The 24450-nt window shown below is 37.2% G+C and overlaps 2 protein-coding genes across 5 annotated transcripts in view; both read right to left on the bottom strand.

The window, feature by feature from the left end:
• The window catches only part of sybl1 (synaptobrevin-like 1), a 14878-nt gene extending 5004 nt beyond the window's left edge, over positions 1 to 9874 (bottom strand). Inside the window, exons 1-7 of the mRNA XM_016469014.1 lie at positions 9654 to 9874; positions 6950 to 7120; positions 6807 to 6864; positions 5479 to 5616; positions 3436 to 3526; positions 3285 to 3352; positions 3112 to 3204 (exon numbers count right to left, since the gene is read on the bottom strand). Coding sequence (XP_016324500.1) covers positions 3112 to 3204; positions 3285 to 3352; positions 3436 to 3526; positions 5479 to 5616; positions 6807 to 6864; positions 6950 to 7095 — 594 coding nt within the window. The 5' untranslated portion in view covers positions 7096 to 7120; positions 9654 to 9874. The remainder of the gene's footprint in view (positions 1 to 3111; positions 3205 to 3284; positions 3353 to 3435; positions 3527 to 5478; positions 5617 to 6806; positions 6865 to 6949; positions 7121 to 9653) is intronic.
• An 804-nt stretch (positions 9875 to 10678) lies between these two features.
• On the bottom strand, positions 10679 to 21781 carry polr1d (RNA polymerase I and III subunit D). Of its 4 annotated transcripts, none has more exons than XM_016469018.1 (6): positions 21642 to 21781; positions 18265 to 18412; positions 16062 to 16188; positions 13750 to 13826; positions 11882 to 11964; positions 10679 to 11312 (listed from the first exon to the last, which is right to left on the bottom strand). In XM_016469018.1, exons 3-6 carry the CDS (start codon positions 16172 to 16174, stop codon positions 11229 to 11231), a joined length of 357 nt encoding a protein of 118 aa, XP_016324504.1. In that variant the 5' UTR covers positions 16175 to 16188; positions 18265 to 18412; positions 21642 to 21781; the 3' UTR covers positions 10679 to 11228. The 4 variants fall into 4 exon arrangements, with proteins under 4 accessions (XP_016324504.1, XP_016324503.1, XP_016324501.1 ...); XM_016469017.1 differs by having other exon boundaries at positions 16062 to 16181; positions 21642 to 21780; XM_016469015.1 differs by having other exon boundaries at positions 10682 to 11312; positions 16062 to 16159; positions 21642 to 21777.
• Positions 21782 to 24450: the final 2669 nt, after the last annotated feature.

The following is a 24450-nucleotide window of genomic DNA, read 5'->3' as shown; positions in this document are numbered from 1 at the left end:
TGCTACAAATATACCCCAGCGACTTAACACTGCTTTTGTGCTCCAGGGTCACAAATAATGATCCTCCAATGCACACTCCTGCAGACACCAGTCTCACTGTCTCTGTAGCAGACGTGAAGACACTTTTAACCAAGTCAACATTCGCAAGGCTGCTGGTCCAGACAGAAATCCAGAACTCACTGACTGCCGTCTTTTTGTGCATTTTTAACACCTCCTTAAAAAACTGAACTAGTACCTACCTGCTTTCATCACCATCTTTATCCTTGTGTTGAAGTGGTGAGCTGTCTCAATGACTACCACCCAGTGCCACCAACCCTTGTTACAATGAAATACGTTAGGGGCTTTCGCACCGCGCAGTTCTAGGAACTAGCCAGCAGGGTCGTTCCTAGAGAACCAATTTCTCCCTCGGGCCGTTTTCTCAGTTGCATTCGCATCGACAGCAATGTCTTTATTCCCCGCATTTACAAACGTCAACAACCAGTGAATAGAGCACGCAGTGTCCGGAGCTGTTTTTGTTGCGTGTCGTGGGTTTCGTGATAACGAAGATGGAATGTAAACGCACAATGTGCACGATTAAAAGAGCACAAAAACTAAATCTAAAACTTCTATGACAACTTGCAGTGTTCAATATCATCGAGGCTGAGAAAAGAACACAAGGCTGCAGACAACAGGTAAATGCCGTTATCGCTGTTTTCCATGTTTGTGGAGTCAGTATTTTTACATGGCTTTTTAAAAATGCCGGGTAGCCGGTGTTTTGTATGCATTTGGCCAATCAGCGTACACTGCGTTTAGTTTTAGACCCTACTCTGAAGTAGGAGCTAATTTAGCTCCCCCAAATGGACTTCCTAGAACGAAAACCATTCCTAGTTCCTGTGGTGTGAACACGCCAAAAAGCGTGAACTTCCGCCATCAGTTCTGAGAACTATGAAAAGGTTCCTCCGGTGTGAAAGCCCCTTTTGAGAGGCTGATGCTGGAATTCCTGAGAAAAAACAAACGTTCCAGACAGTACAGATCCAGTGCCACTACAACAGATCTACTGACAATGCTATATCACACACTCTACCCAGCTGCTATGTGAGGCGACTGTCAATCCTACCAAGCTGATCCAGATCTGGGACCGAATGCCACACATCTGGATCCTGGATTTCCTCCCCAGACCTCACGGACCCTCAACAGGGAAACGCTCTGAGCCCAGTACTGTACTCCTTATTGACATATGACTGTTTAAGTTTGATGAAGACACCACCAATGTTGGTCTGATCACCAAGGATGAACTTTCCGAGTTGACAAGTGACCATGGTAAAAGCGGGATAGTTATCCCAGGGTGATTCTCTGTGGAGCCTCCCCTCCTCTTGTGCAAACTGCATCAGTTCTCCCATATTCCTGACCACCTTAGAACAGTCCAGAGATCTGTTTCAAACATTCCTGGGTGCTTTCTGAAGTGTCTTGGGGGTCACTTAAACTTCTTGACAACATCACATACAGTGGAAACAGGAAGGTCAAGGTCTCTAGAGATGTGCTTTGTAGCCTTGAGATTGCCTACTGTTGGTTATAGACCTGTGTCTGGCCTGCTCAGAAAGTCCTCTGGTTTCTTTCATTTGTTCATAAGGATGTAACCATATTATCAATATCACGATAGCAAAACTGTCTCGATATTATCTTTGTCACATGATGATATGAAACGATAGGTCTTCCGGGCAAAAAGTGTAGTTTTTAAAATATATTTGTTTTGGGGCATTATGCTTTGGCACAGTATCGGTCAAACAAACTCAAACTGAAAGCACTATATGGCTTCATCAAGTCTGTTTGCGCTGCGTGTTTCAAAGCGAAGCTGCACTTGGTTCAGACGATCAGCTCGTGATCCGGTGTTTTCTGCGTCTCAGAACGACTCGTTCACACTGAATGAATGCAGTCCACTCCTTTATTTCACGTGCTGTGAGTTTAGCGCTCGTTTGGGAACACAACGGCCACCAGTTAGGCTTTATTTTCACAGCAGATGATTACAGCGTTTCACTAGATTTGTAGTGAGACGTGTTTTTGTAAACATGTTTTCACTGAAGCTGGAGTTTCCTTCAAAATAAAAGCTTAAAGTGCAGAATATGAATCGCTGACAGCTAGCGATTTAAATGCAGTCCAGATTCACAATATCTCTTTCAAGTGTAGAAATTAAGAAAGAAGTATTGTAATTTCCCTACTGTAGTGTAAAGCAAAAATAATATACCTATGAAATATTCATTTTCATTTATTTTACAGTGCAATTGTTTTACAGTATATGGCTATTACTGTCATTATTATTATTATTATTATTATTATTATTATATTCTAATTAGTTTGGCTTCTCAAACACCGGTGTGAATGTAATTTAGACTGAGACAGATGATCACAAATAAAAAGAGGGTTGAGTCCTCTTTAAAGTTCAGCTACAAGTCAATTCACCGTTATCTTAGTTAAGAACATGGGTTGGAGCTCTTAATTTTGAACTCTTAAAGTGCATTAGATAGAACAATTTAACTTTAAAATGAACAAAATGTTATTTTTTTTTCCTAATCCTTCATTTGTCTTTTTTTCTTTTTAAATATCGCAATAATATCGTATCGTGAGATTTTGATATCGTTACATCCCTATTTGTTCATGCTCATTGCAGTAAACGCAGTGAGACAAAACAAGAGAAAGAACGGGATCGAAAAACAGCAGAAGATGGAGTGAAAAATGTTTATGCAAGTATTATTACACATCCTTCTTCCTTGGGTTTTATTTAGTGAAACATAGTGTGGAGAACATGACTTGATTATTTTGAACTTAATTTTTATTTCTCTTTTACAGCATAGTCTTTTTTGAGCTGCTTTACAGCAGCTGCTTTGAAACAATCTGTATTGTATAAAGTTCCATATAAATAAAAGTGACTTGACGTGAAACATTTTGGATATATTTTGCAACATCTGCTGTTTGGTTGAAATGGGGGGGGGGGGAAATCACTCTTCTACACAATATCAGAGGATAAACACACACACACACACACACACTGAGAACCAGCTGTTATTGCTGTGTTTCTCTCAGGTTTGTCTGTTACTGGACTGTGATGTTTTATCTACGGTGAGCTCCAGAACTTACCAGCACCACTACTACGACAATGACGGTTAACTTCAGGTTCTTCATACACATGGCGTGGGCCAGATTACGGCTCGTAGTTTTAAAGGTGACGGACTGCACATACAAGAGGAATAATCATCAGCATACATAACACCATAAAGTGACTTGAACTAAAGTTTAAAACAGCAGCTCACAGAATCCATCAGGTTCTCCGTTTTATCGATGAGCAGCTCGAGTCTCTCTCCTCTCTGAGCGACGAGATCTACAGCAACACAACACAGCACATGTTCACTCGAAGGTTACCGCTGACATTTATAACAACTGAATAAAGTGACCGAGTCTCACCGATGTTCCGGACCATAATGCCTTTCAAGTCGTCTACATGCATCTGTGTTTCAGTCAGTCTGTCTGAGCCTTTGGGATCCGAGTGATGTTTCTAGCAATAACAGCGAAGCACATGTGTATAATGACATAGTGACCTTCTGATAATATCATGAAAACACAATGTTTAACTGACTCATGGGTCAGTGGGTGCCTACAACATTGCAGCAAAATCTGATTTTTTTACATTTTGGCAGTGATGAAGTGTCACTTTTTGTTTATTTTGGAACTACATCAGCATTATTACCACTGAAGCTGCTCCTAGGAGACTATTAATGTTGTACGTTTACTGTAAATCACTGTTGGACTGTGGGAAGTTAAGAAGTGTCTGCTAAACAAAGACTTCATAGGCTACATATTTCTCTAACTGGAGAGTCACAGATTAACACAGTCATGTGAAAGCATTCAATGACGCTCTTAATCCTGAAAGCACATGACCCACGTCTACACCCTTTCAGTTAACTATTGAGAACTCGTAGGTTTATTTTCTTAATCTGTACTCGGAAAGAAGCGTTGAAACGAAGTCTGATGTGCTGTGACCAAATAAAGGGGCAAATAATAATTACTGTAGTAATGAGCAGTGTTTCCAGAATGTCTTCCCATCATTGCTGTGATCAGTTATGTTTTGCATCATCAAACAAACGTCTTTGTTAAAGTTTTATAATTTGATTACTGCATTTTTTGAATATAGAATGTAGAAAAAAAAAAACATACTTTTCTTATTACTGTTAAAGTTCTAAAAATGATTAGGGTTGATACAATTTTATGAATTCAACTGATTTTACTCAGTTTTTTGGTGATTAAAATTAACTAATAACTATTACAATAGAATGCATATATAATGGCTTTCATGTAATCCTATTTTGACTCAAATTTACACATTTGATTTTTTGATAGCATCCAGGTGGTAGAGAAAAATCACAAGCAGCAGGCAACAAAAGCTTTTTTGCAAATACTGCAAATTCATTCTTTACACTAAGAAAGTACATTAGGGGTGTAATGGTTCTTGAAAACAAAACAAACCGTACAGTTTAAGTACGCATTTGCTCAGCTAATGCACCTGTATGCCTCTGCTTCTCTGTAGATTCACCTGCATGTCGTAACTGATAACTGATGGTCAAAGAGGTTTGATCAGATGTATTCTGCATCCACCAGCTCTAGATATGTTCTGTATTGCATGTAGTGTGTTTCTGAGAAATCCTGAGACTTTAGAAGGCGGTTCTTACTCAGAGCTTGGTAAAAAAAAAAAATTATTTCTCATTTTTTATCGATTCTCATTTTTGACAAAACCTCATTCTTAAATGCCAAGAATCGATTAGTCTAGCATGTTTTCAGTCAAAACACGGAACATTGTAGCGCACCTCCGATCCAATAAATCACAATAAGCTTTGTGAATCGACAGACTGAAAGCTGCTGTTCATGGTTTTTACAGAACATTTATAGTTAATACTAGTCTACAGGTGTTATACCTTCAGTCATTTTGAATTTGAATTACCTTGACTTTTGAGATTTTTTTTAAAACCATTTTCCTCGTATTATTTCTGAACATATAAGACAAGTTTGTACAAAATGTAGTTGTAGTTCATGCATCTTTTCTGCAAAGATATTTAACAAGTGATTTGTGTAACATTCACATCATGTGCTGCACTCGGAATAGAATTTTCTTTAACTAGAGGGTTAATACAGAACAAGTTACTTGAATCATGTTGTAGTCACATTTTCAAGTAGTTAAAAATCGAGAATCGGTCAAAGGTTCTGAAAAAAAAAAGGAGATATTTGAATTATTTACTAATAAACTAGTGTTTTGCCAAAATGCCCAGCCCTAGTGCAAACCCCTGTCTAAGTTTAAGTTTCTCTTTTATGATCTCCCTTAGGAGAAATTTGTCTTCGATCAAGAGAGTAGATCAAACATACAACAATACACTACTGAGTTACCTCTGTGTCTAACCACACAGACAAACACAGCGCAGAATAAACAGGCAGTGGTGTTTACAGATGAAGCAGTACCATCTGCGCAGCCAGCGTGCTGGAGAACTCGCTGTTCATGGCGTAGGGCAGCGCGGTCTGAGCTCGCGAGCCGTAGGTGGTCTGGAAGCGCTTCTTCACCTCGTTCAGGAACCCGAATGCACGCGAGCGCTCAAACTCCTGCAAGAGAGACGCACAGCTCACAGATACGGTCATTTCACTGACTTTGAATCATCAAAATAAACCAATCTTTTTTCGAGTCATTTCAGCAGAATATAATTAAAAGGCATGTTAATAGCCAAAGTCCACAACGCGTTTCAAATAAGACTGTTATCATATCGTTTGTTCTTTTATCACCTCACCTCCCCATAAACTAAGCTACACAGTCTGTCCCGGAAACAGAATTGATTAGTTCACCTCTCGAGTCGTTTGTCACGTGCCTGCTTCCCGGCTCAGTAGCCTATAATCTTACAATAAATACGAACATTACATATTTGCAATAACTGCATGCTGTTATTATATGTAGGTATCTTTGCCTTATCAGAGTGATTTTCCTCATCATACTGCTAAAGTTTAACGCCTCTTTTTGCAACATTATGTTACCCATCATGACAGAAATTTACAAATGTATAAATTGAGAGAAATAATAAGCTACAATTTGAGACCAGAAAAGCATCACATAACTGTAAACATGTTTGTAAGGAAGGTTGGGTAATGTAATGTAATGTAGTAAAACGCAGATATTAAAAGGCGAAATTCAGTAAACACCTTATTGATGATGTATATTTTGTACAGGCAAGCAGATGAACCCGGAATATAAACACAATGCAGGGGTTAAAGCAAAACAAATCCTGAGCCTGAACTTTTTTCCGGGGGGCAGCACATGCAAAGCATGCAATGACTGTGGCAACTTTAACATTTGAAAGGATACTATGACAAAGCTATCGCTTTCCTTATTCAAACTGATTTTTTTATTTTCATGAATATATGGTTGACCTGAAGAATGAAAGCTATATCATACACTTGGAAAATTACAAGCTATATCACTGCTTATGGACACTTAGGGGTGTGACAAACCACTTAGCTCACAAGATGAGACAAAATACAGATACTTGCTTCACTAGAACGAGACAATATTTTAATACTATTTTTAAGAAATTCTCAATGACAAAATATGTGTCTTTTATTTGCAAAAAGTAAAACAATGCAGTTGTGTTTTGAAATATTTTAACTAATCTAGGGCTGTAACTAATGATTATGCGCACTCAACACGAAATGAGCCAATCCCTCGTCGTTCCCGAGTCATATTAAAGATTCATGAAGGACACATCAGTAGCTCAGAAGCAGACTGGAGCCACACAGATACTCACGTCATCGGTGATGCACAGATACACGATCCTCTCGTGGCAGATGTAGTGGAAGAGATAGCTGGAAAACAGCAGCAAGCACACACAGAGCATCAGAGCGGGCCTCAGGGAACACTCACAGCCCAACAGCTCAGTCTCAGACGCACCTGCCATGGGAATACGTCAGCCTGTTGTTTTCCGAGGGGATTTTGGCCAGGATCTGTTCCGTCACCTCCAGGAAGTTTCCAGAGAAGCAGGCGTGTTTAGCCAGGACAGTGGATCCTCGAGCCACCACCGCAAACAGGACAGCCATCGCCACAAACACAGCTGATCCCACACTGATTCACACACACCATAGAGAGCATTCCTGAAAATACTGCATCTTTCATCACAGTTTATATTTTATGACACGGTATGCCTTGTGATCTGCAATGGTAGAAAGAGTCAGCATCAAAGGACCCAAAACAAAGAAGGCAATAATCTCATGGCCTTTTGGTCAGTATCTAGTTACAGTAATAATCTTACGCTACTTTGTGCAGTAACTAGTAGTGTAACTGATTACTACTAAGATTTCAGTAATAAAATTACAGTTACTATTAGGGCTGAACGGTTAATTACATTTGCGATTATATCGCGATATGAACAAACACGATTTTTCAATCGGAGAGGCTGCGATTACACTCAGTCACGTGACACGCGAGAGTGAAGAGGTGAGTTCGACTTGAAGATCGATCGGTGTGTGTCATCAAAGTACAGCGAGAGAAAGCATAAGGAGACGTCTGCGCTCTCATAGATCTCACAGTACTTTGCTGACACACACCCATCGGTCTAAGCAGCGCTGCTTCAAGTCGAGCGCGGGCCATCAGCAGAAAAAAAAGAAAGAAATAAAACAGTAATGATTTTATTAACTTCACTTATAAGGTACACCAGTATTACCATAACATGAGGGCTTTGTCCAAGAAGACTCAATGTTTTAGGAGTAACGTCCGCATTTAAACACAGCAGTGATTCCCCCAAATCACCGTTCCATGTGTGTACGGATGGATCGGTTTGTGAAAGGGAAGAGAAAAGCCATAGATGAAGTCGCACAGACCCAGGCAGGTGCTGGTCATTTAAAAGCTAAATGCAGAAAATATGAAGAGGCATGTCTTGCTCTCGACTTCACTCACCGTGTCTATACCGGATACTACACATGTTGCGTCGCGCCGCAAGTCTACACTGGACGCGACATTTTTTATAGGTTTAAAGGGGGGCGCGACCACAAAAGTTTGAGAACCACTGGTCTAAAGCTAACAGACAGTGTTTAGTGCAGTGCACATGTTTACATATGTTTATTACAGTGACTTTGAATTACCTACAGTAGTGTGGTAAAGCTGCAATCTACTTTCTGCAATCTACTTTAGTTTGTCTGATTTGTTACTGACTTTCGTATTAATGTTTACACCAGGCTATTTAAACATAATTATTACATGCTTACCAGGTTGGAAGTTCAACAAATCAGTCAGTGTACTGTGATTGTAGTTGTTAAATAAAAATGTAATTCATATCAATTCATGCATCACCTAATTTCATCGTAACATATAGGCCTGGCCTACAGAAAAGAACATTTATGTTTAATCTAGCTATAATAGTGTGTTGGTCATACTATACAATGATATAGCTTGACTTTGTTGAATAATACAGAACATAAAGAGCTTTAAAAAATAATTGCATATTAAATCGCAATCACAATATTAGATTATTTTCCAAAATCGTTCAGCCCTAGTTACTATCCATAAAACCCCGCTGATTTAAAAATCCAACAATCCAGTAATTCCGAGATTTAGTTTCATAATTTTCATAACTTGCACAGACACATGAATTACCAGAGCATCAGGCGAGCTCGGAATATGGAAAAGCTTACATTCAGCGGATGGAAATATTGCTGGTACATTGGTTTTGTGAGGAGAACAGATGATCTGAACACTGTTGTGTACGTGGCGTTACTTTACTCTGGTGTTACATGGCTTGCCCTCATCCCTCTGATCCTGATATGAATTATATATAATCTTTTTAGAAAATGAAACATTTTCTTATGAACTTATATGATTTATTTTGATCATGGAATATAATCGTGTATGGGTATATCAGAGAAATTATAGCTACAATTAGCTACACATGACAATTAATGAGGTTAATACAACACTTTAACTTAAACGTTACTTTGAGTGTCTGTAATAACTTCTGACGGTGATCCAGTGTGGATTTTGGTGAGGCAGAAATATACTGTTAGTAACATTTCAGAAGAATTTTGTGGGTAAGATACTGAATTACAGCTTCTGTGGGGCGTGAAGGAAAAGTAAAGTAATGTAACTAACTACTACTAAAGTAGTAAGTGAAGTAATACTATTACTTTTGAAAGGAGTAACTAGCAACAAGTAATACATTACATATTAACTGAAATGTCTCACAATATTCCCATGGCACTTAAAAATAAATAAATGAGTGTGACTTCCGGTAGACAAAAAACTATTAGAAATTATGAATAATTGTACTGCCTGCAATTAGTAAATTCAGTTTGAGAAGCTTTTCTGCACATTGGTTAGACAACATGACTACGATGCACTGGACAAACGTTTGTTTTTCTAATAAACAACAATAACACTTGATGCTAGCTCTCACGGTTCACTGTGTATTAGCATGTACTAATGTTAGTGTTTATATGTGCTTAATTGTGCTCTGCTGAAGTTAATAACCGCGCTACACTGACAGCTGCCGTCAGTCACACCGACACGATCAGAAACAGATGAATCTGATGAAAACGGACTGCTGAGTAACGATAGATCAATCTCACGAGATGATTAATCAGTCGCTCATCATCTGCTCTGTTACCTGAAACGCTGACGATGAAGCGCCGCTTTCTTCGATGTCTTTAAGGCGGAGTGGCATAAACGGCACTTTCATTGCCTGACAAACATGGCTGAAATCATAAATAAATACTACAGTTAAAAATATCACCAGTCCGTGTGAATCCAAAAATCAACAAACGTCAGTGTTCCGCGTTGCGTCACATACGTGCGACCACGAGACTTCCGCTTTGCGTCACACGCGCGAGCGCACGGTAATTGTGTTATTGGCACAGTTTCTTCATGGATCTGTTTTATGCATCTTTCTATAGGCCTGTGTGTGTTGGAAAATAAAAAAAAAATTATGCAATCTTTAACAAACAGTCTTTTGTAGGCTTTATAAAAATGTTAATCATAATTTTAAAACATAATATAGAAATATTGATCATAATTAGAATAACTTTTTATTGTATTTATACTAGTATCTTATATCGCGATTAATCGCATCCACAATAAAAGTGTTTGTTTACATAATATATGTGCTGTGTGTATTTATTATGTATATATAAGTACACAAACATGCATGTATATATTTCAGGAAAATATGTTTATATATTAAATATATTTATAATATAAACTAGAAGAATATACATATATACATGTAAATATTTTTTAAATATATACTATGTGTGTGTTTATATATACATAATAAATATACACAGTACACATGCATATATTATGTAAACAAAAACTTTTATTTTGGATGTGATTAATAATTTGACAGCACTAATTTATACCTACCTTCCCGTCAGCTTTGTGCTTTCATTGTTGGTATTATAATGCAATGTGTAATGTGGCAGGAATAAGTTTGTGAACTCTTGGAAATACCTGGATTTCTGCCTTGATTAGTCACAGAATGTGTTATAGACAAACACCATCTGACTACACTAATAACATTTGTACTGTACACACTTTTATTGCATGCAGTGAGTAAGTGAACCCTTTAATTTCCTTTACATTTAGTCATCTAGCAGACGCTTTTATCCAGAGACTTACAAATTTAGCCTGCATTTTAACATCTTTCTTCGAATGTGGCAGTTAACATTGTCCCTTTAGCTCCACATTTGGCGTGAGAAGGACGTTATTTTGTAAAAACAAACACTGGATCTGAGAAACAAACAGGAATGAAGACTTGCAAAAGACATTATTACAATCTGCTTTTATTGTTCAGGAATGCTCAAAATCAAAATTAATTGTCGGAGATCACATCACTTGTGTCTCATATGATTTATGATGCATCGTCTCATGTTAAACACTGCGAATAAATATTGATCCAAAACATATCTGTGATTTTTATATCTGAAAATGCATTCCTTGTATGATCTTATAACAGTTCAAAATGTATTTCTCTCAGAATATATTTTCATATAGACAAATCAATACTGGTTCTACTCAAGATGTGAGTTTAGAAACTTTTTAGTGCACTGGCACAAACCGTTTGTTAATGTACATAATATGAGATATACAAAATCATACATATGCATGCATAAGGAAGGTGTCTGTTTCTCGTGTAATCAAGAGCAGAGCATGCTTCAGTTTCTACATCCATTCATCCTGATCTTCATGACATCAACTCTTCTTTATCCCTGAATGCTTGCATCTGTGCCTGTTTCAATCGAGATCCGAGACAAACACAGCTTTGAGTCTAATGAGATTAATGCATTTGCAGAATCAGTGTCTGAGGATGACCAAAATCATATTTCACCATATGTGACCCTGGAGCACAAAAGCAGTCTTAAGTCGCTGGGGGATATTTGTAGCAATAGCCAACAATACATTGTATGGGTCACAATTATACATTTTTCTTTTATGCCAAAAATCATTAGGATATTAAGTAAAGATCATGTTCCATGAAGATATTTTGTAAGTTTTCTACCGTAATTATATCAAAACGTAATTTTTGATCAGTAGTATGCATTGCTAAGAACTTCATTTGAACAACTTTAAAGATGATTTTCTCAATATTTTGATTTTTTTTGCACCCTCAGATTCCAGATTTTCAAATAGTTGTATCTCAGCCAAATATTGTCCTATCCTAACAAACCATACATCAATGGAAAGATTATTATTTATTCAGCTTTCACTCAATTTCCAAAAATGGACCCTTATGACTGGTTTTGTCCTCCAGGGTCACATCTGAGAACTTTAATTTCACAACAACAATAAATCATTATTTTAGTTATTGTGTTTCAAATCAGGAGCAGCAGGACAAACCTCAAAGGTGTGCAGCACATGTCTGCAGACTTCAGTCAGGCTGTTCAGGCCGCTGCGCAGAGGCTCAGATGCTGCGATCCCATCTGCACAGCATCAGAGAGATAATGAACACAGGGATCACAGATCTAGCGATACTCCTGGGGCTGTGTCATAAAACTAGCTTACCAAATAAGCCGGGCTTGTTTCAGTTAGTCTGACTTGGTTTCCGAAAGCAAAATGACCAAAGCTCAAGCTCAGGAATGCATTCATATTACTTGCCGCTGACTCTCTCACATACACATTTACTTTATTATCAGTCCAGAAATAAAAGTATACAGAATATGCAACTTAAATCACATAAATAAAAATTTAGGCTACAACCAACTGTATTTAATGCATTGCGCCCAAGATTTAATGACCTTTTTTTTTTTTTTTAATGAAAACATTTTAACACAGTTGCCATCATAAAAATACACTTGTATGTAGGATTAAAATTCTACATATGTCACATTTAATGTCCAACAACAAATGGAAATATAATGCAAAAACTGATATATTTGCATGACTTTCTAACATTTAAGGTCCCTGCACACCGAGTCCGAAATTTTCGTATGTGTTTTTTCGTATTCGTCATCCTTTCCTATCAAAATGTTTGTTAGGGAACAGCGTGCACATCACTGAACCTGGATCAAATTAGTGAGACTGCGTGAACTTAAATGGCCGTTAATGAAACCGCTTCAGTCCCGATGTATTTGTTAGGTTATTTTAAGTCAGGTTTTGGACTTTAATCCTCGCTTTTCTTAGTGTCTATTATGAAACAGCCCCATTCTGTTCACTGAAATAAACATGCGGCATATCTGGGATTCAGTTACACAAGAGAGATTCTTCCACTAGGATGATTTTAACTGGGGGAAAAGCTAAACGGACTTTTCCTTTCTTTTAAAGAGTGATGAAATGTAGCATTTGCGGAATTACGCTGATTTTTAACATCTCATCTAAAATTAATTTTTAGTCTTAAAACCGTGAAAAGATCACATTTTCCTAAGAACCTAATCATGTTTTATTTGCTGTGTGTGTAGCATATTCTGTTTATTCATCTATCATTACGTCGAGCACTTCAGAGAACAACTACACTAAGTTTACATTGACTGAAGCTCAACGTGAGAGTATTTCACATCATGATCTGGAAACAGCTTTATTGCACATCAGTACCAAACCACAATTAGAAGAACTAGACTTTGAGAATGACACTTTTTTTTATTATTTACTACTATTTTAAAGTATTTGACTTGCAGCAGTTAAAAAGCATCTGATCATAAGGATGTGGAAATGTATGTCATTTAATGTGGATGTGTTACGTCATATGGATTTATTTATTTTTAATTTTTTTCAAGGATTGCTTTGGCAAACTTTTTTTAAACTCCTTAAATTCTGATCAAACTTTGTTTTGGCCTGATTTTGTTTGAAATGACATTCTTTGATTTCACATGAAGTATATCTGGGTCTTCAGCGCTTTTCTGATTTTACTTATATGTTACTAGAGATGCATAAGTGCTTACAAGAAAAAGCCCTTGAGCTTCAATAACTGCACCGCATCTTCATTCTGATGCTTGATAATCAGTGCTTTGCATGACAAAAAAAGATGTGAAACAATCATAGATACTACAAGGCTATAACGCTGCACTAGAGGAATTATGATTATATCACTCATTCGGAGTGTTTTAGTTTCACTGCTTCAATACTGCACTAATGGAACTGATAAGAGCTATGCTATTTCTAAACAAAACCAAGTGAGAGCTGCTGTGTTTTAGCTCTGTGCTACAGAAAGATGGGTATGATTATGTGTTAGTGTTTCAGCTCTGTGTGTCAGATATGAAGCAGTCTCTCACCTCGCGTCTGAATGCGGAAGTTGATCTTGCTTTCTGACGGGTGTGTGATGCTGTAGCCACAGAACTCCACGTCCTGACTGCAGAAACAAACCACACGCCTCAGAATACACACTGCTGACACACACACACACACAGACACAGACACAGACACTCCTCTGCTGTTACACAGATGCAAACAGGAGAAGATCCACACGCAATTTCTTTTGAAGACATTTCGGCCAATAGGGGGCGCTACAGCGAACAAAAATGTGAAATCGCGCATATCTCCTAGACCGTTTGTCGTAGACTCAAAAATGTTATACTTTTGGAATCCTTGGGTCAAGGCGGACAAAGACCAACAAAGTCAGATTCGCTCTACGAGGTCCGGTTTTCCCACCATTTTGAAGTAAATTAAAAACCTACTTTCGTGAACTAGTCCTAGGTTTTTCGGCTGATCGAAACCAAACCACTGCAGAAATATTCTCTGGACAGTGAATATCAATAATTAATATTAGAAAAAAAGTTGAAATTTTGACTCACCGTCGCATAGGGACGCCAAAACATTTATAAGGGGCGGGGCCAATTTTACTAAAATGACTATAACTCATGAACAGAATGAGATATCTTCACCAAACTTGGTACACCTGTGTAAGAGCTCAATCTTTGGTTAAAAAAAAATTTGCACAGCTCTGCCACTTGGTGGCGCTATAAGATGGAAAAAAACATAAAAATGCCTATAACTACGCAAGCATTAGTCCAATTGATCCGAAAATTGGTATGCAGTGTTTTTGTCCAATGTGCCATAAGTGTCTAAGAGGACATTGGCGTATCTCAAAAAACATGGTTGCCATCGGCCAATGAAGTTTGAGCACCTATTAGACAAGGTTAACGGAGGCAGATCAAAACGAAACTCGGTGGGCATGTTCGACTCATGGCTCTAAAGGTCTGTAAGATTTTTGAAAGAAATCGGCCACTAGGGGGCGAAATTGCATTTTTCAAGTTCATAAATGATTGTATAAGGCATGATTTTTCACACATACACTCAATCTTCATATCATTTGATAGATCTCTTCATGCTGAGAAACTTTGCCTCAAGAACCACTGCTGTCAATCAAATATTTCATTAATTATTCTCAATTGTATTAAAAACCTACTTTTGCGAACTAGTCCTAGGTTTTTCGCTCAATCTCGGTCAAACCACTGCAGCACAATTCTCTGGACTCTCTAGATCAATAATTATTTAAAAAAAATTGAATTTTGTTCTTTGTTTAGCTATAACGGGGTCATTTAGAAAAGGGGCGTGTCCATATACACCCAAAAGCCTATAAAACCTAAACAAAAACTCAAACTTGTACGAAACTTGGTGAAAACATTTGGCAGATAACTCTTAACAATCATGCAAAGTTTCATCAAGATTGGACCATAGGTGGCGCTATAACTGCTATGCAGGCTATTTAAGACAATATTGGCTGATTAGACCTAAAATGCAAAATGTTTGCCCTCTCTCTCTCTTCACCATTCCCACATCTCAGACCTCAAATACATAAAATATTACCCTTTTTAGACATAGTTTTTTTTAAGTAAAGAGTAGTGCTGTCAAACGATTAATCGCATCCAAAATAAAAGTTGTGTTTATTTATTATGTATATATAAACACACACACATACAGTATATATTTTGAAAATATTTACATGTATATACATTTACATTATTATATTTTATATTATATATAAATATATTTAATATATAAACATAACTAGGGTTGCAAAGGGGTGGAAAATTTCCAGTAAATTTCCGGAAACTTTCCAAAAATCCCTGTAATATTCCCAAAAATCCTGGAAAGGTTCCAAAATTTCTGGAATATTTTCCACCTTTTTGCAACCCTAAACATAACACATTTTTCTTAAACATATATATGCATGTTTGTGTATTTATTTATATATATATATATATATACATAATAAATATACACAGTACATACACATATATTATGTAAAAAAACAAAAACAAAAAAAAACTTTTATTTTGAATGTGATTAATCGCTATTAATCGTTTGACTGCACTAATAAAGACTAAAGAAAATACTATACAAAACTTATTGAAACAACAGTTCTTTATTTACCCCCCCCCTCATAAAAACACTTTCTCACTGGATCTAAGCAAATCTCACTGGTGACCTATTTTGAGTGAGTTGTCACTGAAAGGTGAGGGGTTTGCATCTATGCATTAGCATTAGCACTCGTCTCGGCAGAAACGTCTCATTGATGTCACGAAGGCAATGCTAAACGAGGGAGAGCCGATCGAAAGCAGACGTGAGTCGTGTACAGTCTGACCTCTTCATGATCATGTATCGGAGCGAGTTTCCCAGCGTGTGATCCTCTTCATGAAGCACAAACGTCACACAGCCCTCGTCTGCGCCGTCCGTCCGCACCTGAAACACAAACATCACTCATCTGCACTCTCCAGAGTCCAACACGCGTGTGGAGAAACACAGGGCTGCTGGTCATGCACCAAACAATACATCATTTACACAGATTGCCCACATTATCACAGCTGAGAAAAAGAACTCGGAGTTAAACTGTGTCAGAACAAATTCAGCTTGATGATGTCAGATAACTTTGATAGAAAGGTATGTAATGAATTCAGCTGAACACAATTAGATAATGCCAATTTAGCTCAACTAATTACCAAGCAATGCTTCATGTTGTTCAGTCTGTGGTGGAAAAACATCGCATTAGCAATTAAAGAAAAACATGCTCAGGTCAAAGCTTCTGAATAATTTTTGGTCCCACATTTTACCGTTAGTTTTGGGTATAATATGTCACAGTTTACTTTATTTTGCTATCCTCACTTACATAAATGAACTACAGTGTCCTGCACCCACTAGTACAATAAAATATAAAAAATGATATCTGCTCTCTGAATAATTTTTGGGTTGACTGTATGCATGCATGTATGTATCAGCAACAACAGCTATATTCATGGCAACATTAACAGTATCATTTCCATACATCATTTACAACAATATAACATTTTCTTAAGAAGCAATCACTACAAAAACATACAAGTAACAGCAACGGAACTGATACAAATCAGATAGAATCTTTCAATTTAATCAATGAGAAAAATTCTAAAGTTCTTCCTGGAAAGACCTTTTTAAAAATGTCTTTTAGCATATTTTCTGAGTGAAGACATCGTCTTATATCATTCTATTAAAATAGGTTTTACACTCGAATAATTCGTACATAAGTCACAAACTGGTTTCTCTTCTCATTTTAATAAATATGAATGAGTGAGTCTTGAATGTGCAATTCTTGTATAAACGACCCGTCATATCTATTTCAAAACAGTAATTACTTCTTTCATTTACTACTGGATTCACCTCATATAGTTTGTTGTATATGCATTAATTCCAAATCATTCACCATGTATTATCAATGCACATATTTTTATTATTTCTCATAAACTGAAGCCAAGCGCTTTGTTTCAGGGCAGAAGAACCGTTTCGGGTTGAGAAGTTTTCACAGCTGGGTTTTTTAAGAGCAACTACTTTTGGATGCAACAAGTGTTTGTGACATTCTCTACAGATTAAACTGAGCTTTTAAATCGGAATAATCTTCACATGACTGAACTAGAGCCGCAACATTGTTTTTTTTATGACCGATTCATTGATCATTTGATTTGATCAATTGGAATTTAATTTTTTTTTTTTATTGTTGTAATTATGAACACATTGGTTTGTAGCACAAATAGTGTTACAGTTATTTTTCTAGTTATTTACCCGTAACTGCTAATGAATCACTTCTGCTTGACAAAATAACGTGAATGACTTTATGTGCAAAATAAGGGTTAACACATAAATATCATGTTCCAAGACAAAAACACTTGCTTTTTAAAATTAAAAAATAGGCTACAACTTTAAAATGTAGAAGTTAAAATTGCTAAATTAAAAACTGAAATAAATGAACACAAACTAAATGTTAGCACATTCGTTCATCTGCACATAGTAATATTACATATGATTTTTGCATATGATAATCATTTACAGTTACTGCTCTCAGAAAAATACAATAACTCGTGCCGGAGGAAGAATTGTACACCTACATGGAATGTCTAATTCTAGTTTTCTTTTATTTTACTGACAACCCCATTTATATATATATATATGTATACATAAAAAAGTAGGCCTAATATTTATCTACAAATAGTATTTGTTTTCTGTTTTAAGTTATGTGTTCGCCTCTGTTGCCTTGAGTTCGCTCACCTGGGTTATACAGCATTTATATATTCTCTTGAAGCTAAATTATAAAGTTTCGCGACGTTGGCAAGTCAATAGTATTAATGTAGATCTGGTACATTTGTTTTGTGTTAGTATAATGTTGATCTGCTCTGGAAACACGAGGAAACCCGCACTGTAGCGACACTCAGAACTGCCGCATTTGACCCAGAGTTGTCCGTAGAGGATGCGAAGTCTTCTATATTGACATGTAATAAAATCATAAACACAGAATGCGTCAATAATGAAGTTTGATTTACCATCTCCAGCGCGTGTTTCTGTGCGGGCTCCGCCATGCTGCCGCTGCGCGTCCTACTGCGCATGCGCGGCTCTGACTCTGCCTCCGTCCGATTGCGCATGCGCGGCTCTGACTCCAACTATCTCAGCTTGTATCTCAGCAGGACCTTCCTGGTTAAATAAGTAAATAAATCATTTTTGTTATTTTGTTTAAGAATTGGGAAAACAAGCATAATTCATTTCAATAATTACTTAATGGTTAAAAAGCATATGGTCAGACCCTCCTTTAGCCCACGCTGAAACCAAGGGCCCGTCCCCATATACCCACAGCTGCGGTCTGCTCATGTTTACATGACGCTCTTCCTGTATTTGTGTTCCAGTGCACATGAAGACCACAAGTGTGATGATGGGACAGAGGTCAATGCGGTAAAACAGAAGTTTTTAGAGAGCTTTATTCACATATTTTAATTTTCAGTGCTTTGCACATTAACATAAACGTCTAAATGTCTGTTCATTGGTATGTATGCGACAGCTGACAGAATTTAATTGTGGTGCGTAAGTGCTAGATGCAAACTCTTTACACAGTACACATACTCATCTCTGCACTAATAAAATGTGCAACACATAACACTTTACTAGTTAGTCTGGTGTTCGTGTGAAAGGTTGGAAATGCCACGAAAATCAATAAAAATGTCCCCAAATTCAAGAAATGAATCGTCCCTGTATGACTTTGTCGCATCACAGAGTTTGTGTTGTATTATTAATACCAATCTATTTTCAAGATTATTGAAAGTAATGTTTCTATATCATGTACACTCTGCAATCTCTATGTGATTTCAAGTTTTTGTATTTGTTTGACAATGTAGTATAGTTGTAGGAGTTCTCGTGAGAATGTATGAGAGGTGGAGGGATGGGCAGGGAGAAGGAAAATGAACATGAATGAAGGAGGTAGAATTGTGCTTCCCTCTTCTTTAGTAAAAAGGGCTTTGAGTTCTCGTGAGAATGTATGAGAGGTGGGGAGATGGGCAGGGAGAAGGAAAATGAACATGAATGAAGGAGGTAGGACTTGGTTCAAAATAAAAGAAGAACGTCTTAGTAGGTACTCTGTAACTCACTTTATTTTGAACCAAGTCCTACCTCCATCATTCATGTTCATTTTCCTTCTCCCTGTCCATCACTCCACCTCTCATACATTCTCACGAGAACTCCTACAACTATACTACAGACAAGTAATCTTCTATTGCATTGTGATTAACATTTATGAAATTGTAATTGCATTGTAAATACATTTATGACACCTCTCGCTCTCTCTCAAAAAAAAAAGGTGCATATGTCATGCATAATACATACATTCATTATGGTTAGGAATCAATCTGTCTTAAATGTAAGTGCCGCTGGAAATTATTTTTTTTGTGGTTTTCTGTTCTTGAGATATACAGTGAATGTTGTCTTTGAGTTACCACTGTGAATTGGTTATTTTCTAGAAATCCTTTGCAGATTCTGACAGTGTCAAAGACAGCAGGGAAACAGTGTTAATGTAAATAATAATAATACAAATAAATTACCATAATTAACATGGTTTGTGCCAACAATGATTTGAGCCTTGTGTGATAAACGTAGCTGCTGAGAGCACGAACCCTTAGAAATTCAAGATATATTTAGAAACCAGAAATTCTAGGTTTGCACATGGTTTGTTTAATTCATGTTAATATATGTTTACATGCTCCTCATAATGTGCTTATAATGAGATTGCAATTCATCTTTACCTCATGTAAACAAAATACTTCAATTAAATTGATGCAATTAAACTCACAATCCTATGAACATCTTGCTGCGAAAAGGTGCATGTGTAAAAATAGACATCTATTTAATGTTCTTTACCTCATGTAAACAAAATACTTCAATTAAATTGATGCAATTAAACTCACAATCCTATGAACATCTTGCTGCGATTAAGTCCTGAGTATTGGGGGAAAAAAAGGTGCACGTGTAAAAATAGACATCTATTTAATGTTTGACGTTTTTCTTTACAAAATGGTGAGATTTACAGATGCATCTCCAAGATGTGTGTTAAAGCATATTTTATCTGGAAAGCATCTGTTTTGTACAAACTTCTGATGAATAGGATTTAAAACATACATCGTCTAAATTAATTATCCAAGTGTAAAGGTTTTAGAAACATATTGCAAAAGAGAAAACACTAAAAAGCACACGCTTCAAAGAAAACACACTCATCAAACGTCTCTGTGATGTTTGTGTGCTATCAGGGTAAATGCTCAGTGTAAAGTCTGAAAACCAGTTGAAAAGAAATGGAAAACAATAGTAAGCTCTAGCCACGAGATGGCACTAGTATAATCCAAACTAACACGAGGGAAAGGACTGGCACAAAAACAGCTGGCTTTTTGTTCCAAAATGTAATATTTTGTTAAAATTTCCTTTTAGCTTTTCAGAAATTATCTGTGAAGTCTTGTGAAGCGAACATCTACATGTTTGTAAGAAAGCAATATACTGGATTTGTATTTTAGCTGGAAGCAAGAGTTTAAAGTAAAAAAAAAAAAAGGTCTTAATGCTGGATTTGTTTCAGCTTTTGTCTTCTCCAGACGTTAACTGATGGACTGGAGTGCTGTGGATTACTTGTGGATTATTGTGATGTTTGTATCAGCTGTTTGGACTCTCATTCTGACGGCACCCATTCACTGCAGAGCATCCATTGCTGAGACACTGATGCAATGCTACATTTCTACAAACCTGATGAAGAAACAAACTCATCCTGATCTGGGATGATTGGTGTGTTTGATTAGAGTTGGAGCTGAACTAAAGTCACAAAAGTTTCCACCTCTGCAGTCCCAGTGATTTATTTTACAGACAGTTCAGCATTATGTGATTAATTTGCAAAAGAACACCTTCATCTTATGCCCTCATCTCAGAAAACCAGATCGACCAGATCTCTGAAATGGAAACTGGGGATGTTTCCTAGTTCAGAGGTCAAAATATAATTTCAATCTCACTCGTGGGATGAAAACAAATGTGTTTCAGTTAACTAAACTGACTAAAATGGTGCTAGATTTCAGATACTGAGAAAAATGCAACGCCCCAACTGTGGGAAGATTTTGCAAAGGTGCGAAGAGCTCAACTTCTCAAAGTGAGAGTGCACAAACAGGAAACCGTTTTTCATTTGACATGCACCCCAATATTTCCAGCCTTTATTTTGAGATTTGCAACCGAATTGTACACAGGAAGGTGAAGAGACTGATTATAAATTGAAAAAAACAAAACAAAAGATGGTGAGAAGACACCATAACGGTTAGCTTTTGCACGCTTCAGATAGAGACAGGGAGCTGCAGCCACAGATGTTTACAGTTTAACCACATTTTTTGCAGAAGACACACAAAACACGTACCATGTTCGCGTCGCCGGCTCTTTCTACATGACCTGTGCTAGCATGGATCACATGTGTCATGTGGAGCGATCAGCCCTGCAGTGCACAAGTGCTAGATTGCGCTGCATGGTGTTAACTGTCCAAACCTCACGAGTGGAGAGAGACAGACAGAGAGAGGCGGGAGCCAGCGTAGAGTAAGTGAGTGTGTTTGCTGCAGGCGCAGACAGAGACACACACACAACACTAAACACCCTCAGCCCTCTGAAGTGTTGCATCACCAGCACCTGAACCACAGACCACCGCACACGAGTGACACGACTACACGTGTCTCTAGTTTTTACTTTCAGTTTGATGTGTTCAGAAAATGCATGTTAATTAATCAAATGCAGTGTTCCTTTTTTAATATCTGTGGTCTAATTTAGTACATAACAGTGAGAAGTAAGTGTGGTTGTGACAGATAAAATGGCACATTAAGCGTGCATGATGACGCTTAGCCAGTGGTGGAAAGAGTACTGAAAAAATATACTCGAGTAAAAGTACCATTACTTCCAAAAAATGTAGTGTGAGTAGAGTAAAAGTACTTGTCCAAAAAACTACTTGAGTAAGAGTAAAAGAGTAGCCTATTTAAAAGTACTCATGAGTATTGAGTAGTGAGTACTGAGCTGTTGAACTTGAAAATTGTTTATGCGCGAGTGCACTTGCTAAATGAAGGCGGATTGTATAAAATGGATTTTAAAAAATGTAAATAAAAAAAACGTTTATTAAAGAGCTGCAGTTTTATTACATCAGGCGCTGGCACAGATGCAGTATATTAACGCCACGGGTTATTAATAAGGTGCAGATTGGTGCGCGTCTCATAAGTGAGCGGGGAATTTACCGAACGTGGCACTTGTGTGAGTTAACACTGTACGCAATACCCGCAACCTCACACCAGATTTCAGGCCGTGTAGATAGGCAAGCATATATACAAATCATTTAGTACGCAGAAATCCGAAATTTACCTCAACATATTAAGTTAGAGGAAGATGCGACTGAACTGATGCTTGAAGAATGCGCTTAAAGCAGCCATGATAAACAGTTGGCGGTTAAAGCTTTCTATGCACAATTTGATTTGATGAAAGTCACGAGACCTATTACTATCTCACTATCCAATCACGTTGATGGATAAAAATAAAATTAAAATAAGCATGTAACGACCACAAACGGAGGAAAATAGCGGAGTAAAAGTACCGATACATCACTTAAAATGTACTCAAGTAAAAGTAAAAGTACACAATATTTAAACTAGTCAAAAAAGTAAAATTACTGATAAAAACGACTTAATTACTGTAACGTGACTATTTGTAACTCGTTACTTCACACCCCTGCGCTTAGCACATCAGGTGCTTTGGAAATATAGATTTGGAGGTTAGGTGCAATGTTATACAGTGATGCTTGCAACATTCCGTCATTATTTTCCAGTTATCCAGCTCAATTCAATGCTACCTAATAATGATAATAATAACTTGGTAAAACCATTTGAATTTACCCTTTTCATTCACTGTAGACATGTCAAGTCAAGTCACCTTTATTTGTATAGTGTTTTATACAATGCAGATTGTGTCAGAGCAGCTTTACAGAGTTAAACAGGACAATGGTGTGTTGATAATGCAAGGGGATGATAGTAAACACTCAATTTTTCAGTTAAAGGCAGTTCATCATTGATTCAGTGATGTCATCATCCAGCTCAGTTCAGTTCAAATAGTATCTGTGCAATCGAGTCGACAATATTGTCAGAAATGATGTGTCCCCAGCTAAGCAAGCCAAAGGCGACAATGGCAAGGAACCAAAACTCCATCAGTGACAGAATGGAGAAAAAAATCCCTCATAAAGATGTAACAAGTACATCAGGTGTTATGGGAAGTGTTCCCTGTTGACCTAATTAATGCAGCCTAACCATCCTTTAACGCAATTGTGTGTTATGTGTAAACCAGCTTAATCTAGATTTAAACTGACAGAGTGTGTCTGCCTCCCGAACAATGTTAGGTAGGTTATTCCAGAGTTTGGGTGCTAAATAGGAGAAGAATCTGCCGCCCGCAGTTGATTTTGATATTCTAGGTATTATCAAATGGCCAGAGTTTTAAGAATGCAGCGGACGTGAAGGACTATAATGTGATAAGAGCTCTTTCAAATACTGAGGTGCTAAACCATTCAGGGCTTTATAAGTAATAAGCAAGATTTTAAAATCTATACGATGTTTAATAGGTAGCCGGTGCAGTGTTGACAGAACCGGGCTAATATGGTCATACTTCCTGGTTCTAGTAAGAACTCTAGCTGCTGCATTTTGGACCAGCTGGAGTTTGTTTATTAAGCATGCAGAACAACCACCCAATAAAGCATTACAATAATCTAACCTTGAGGTCATGAACGCATGAATTAACATTTCTGCATTTGACATTGAGAGCATAGGTAGTAATTTAGATTTTTAAGATGGAAAAATGCAGTTTTACAAATGCTAGAAACGTGGCTTTCAAAGGAAAGATTGCTATCAAATAGCACACCTAACTGATGACAAAGAATTGACAGAGCAGCCATCGAGTCTTAGACAGTGTTCTAGGTTATTACATGCGGAGGTTTTAGGTCAGATAATTAGCACCTTTGTTATTTCAGAATTTCAAATTGGTATGTTTCGCCGGGCCGTGAAGAAATATAGAGCTGAGTATCATCAGCATAACAGTGAAAGCTAACACCATGTTTCCTGATGATATCTCCCAAGGGTAACATGTAAAGCGTGAAGAGTAACAGCCCTAGTACTGAGCCTTGAGGTACTCCATACTGTACTTGTGATCGA

The sequence above is a fragment of the Sinocyclocheilus anshuiensis genome, unplaced genomic scaffold (assembly GCF_001515605.1).
Source record: "Sinocyclocheilus anshuiensis isolate Anshui unplaced genomic scaffold, SAMN03320099.WGS_v1.1 scaffold1133, whole genome shotgun sequence".
Classification (NCBI taxonomy): Eukaryota; Metazoa; Chordata; class Actinopteri; order Cypriniformes; family Cyprinidae; genus Sinocyclocheilus; species Sinocyclocheilus anshuiensis.
Note: the sequence above shows the minus strand (reverse complement) of the source record. Positions and strands in the feature narration are given on the sequence as shown.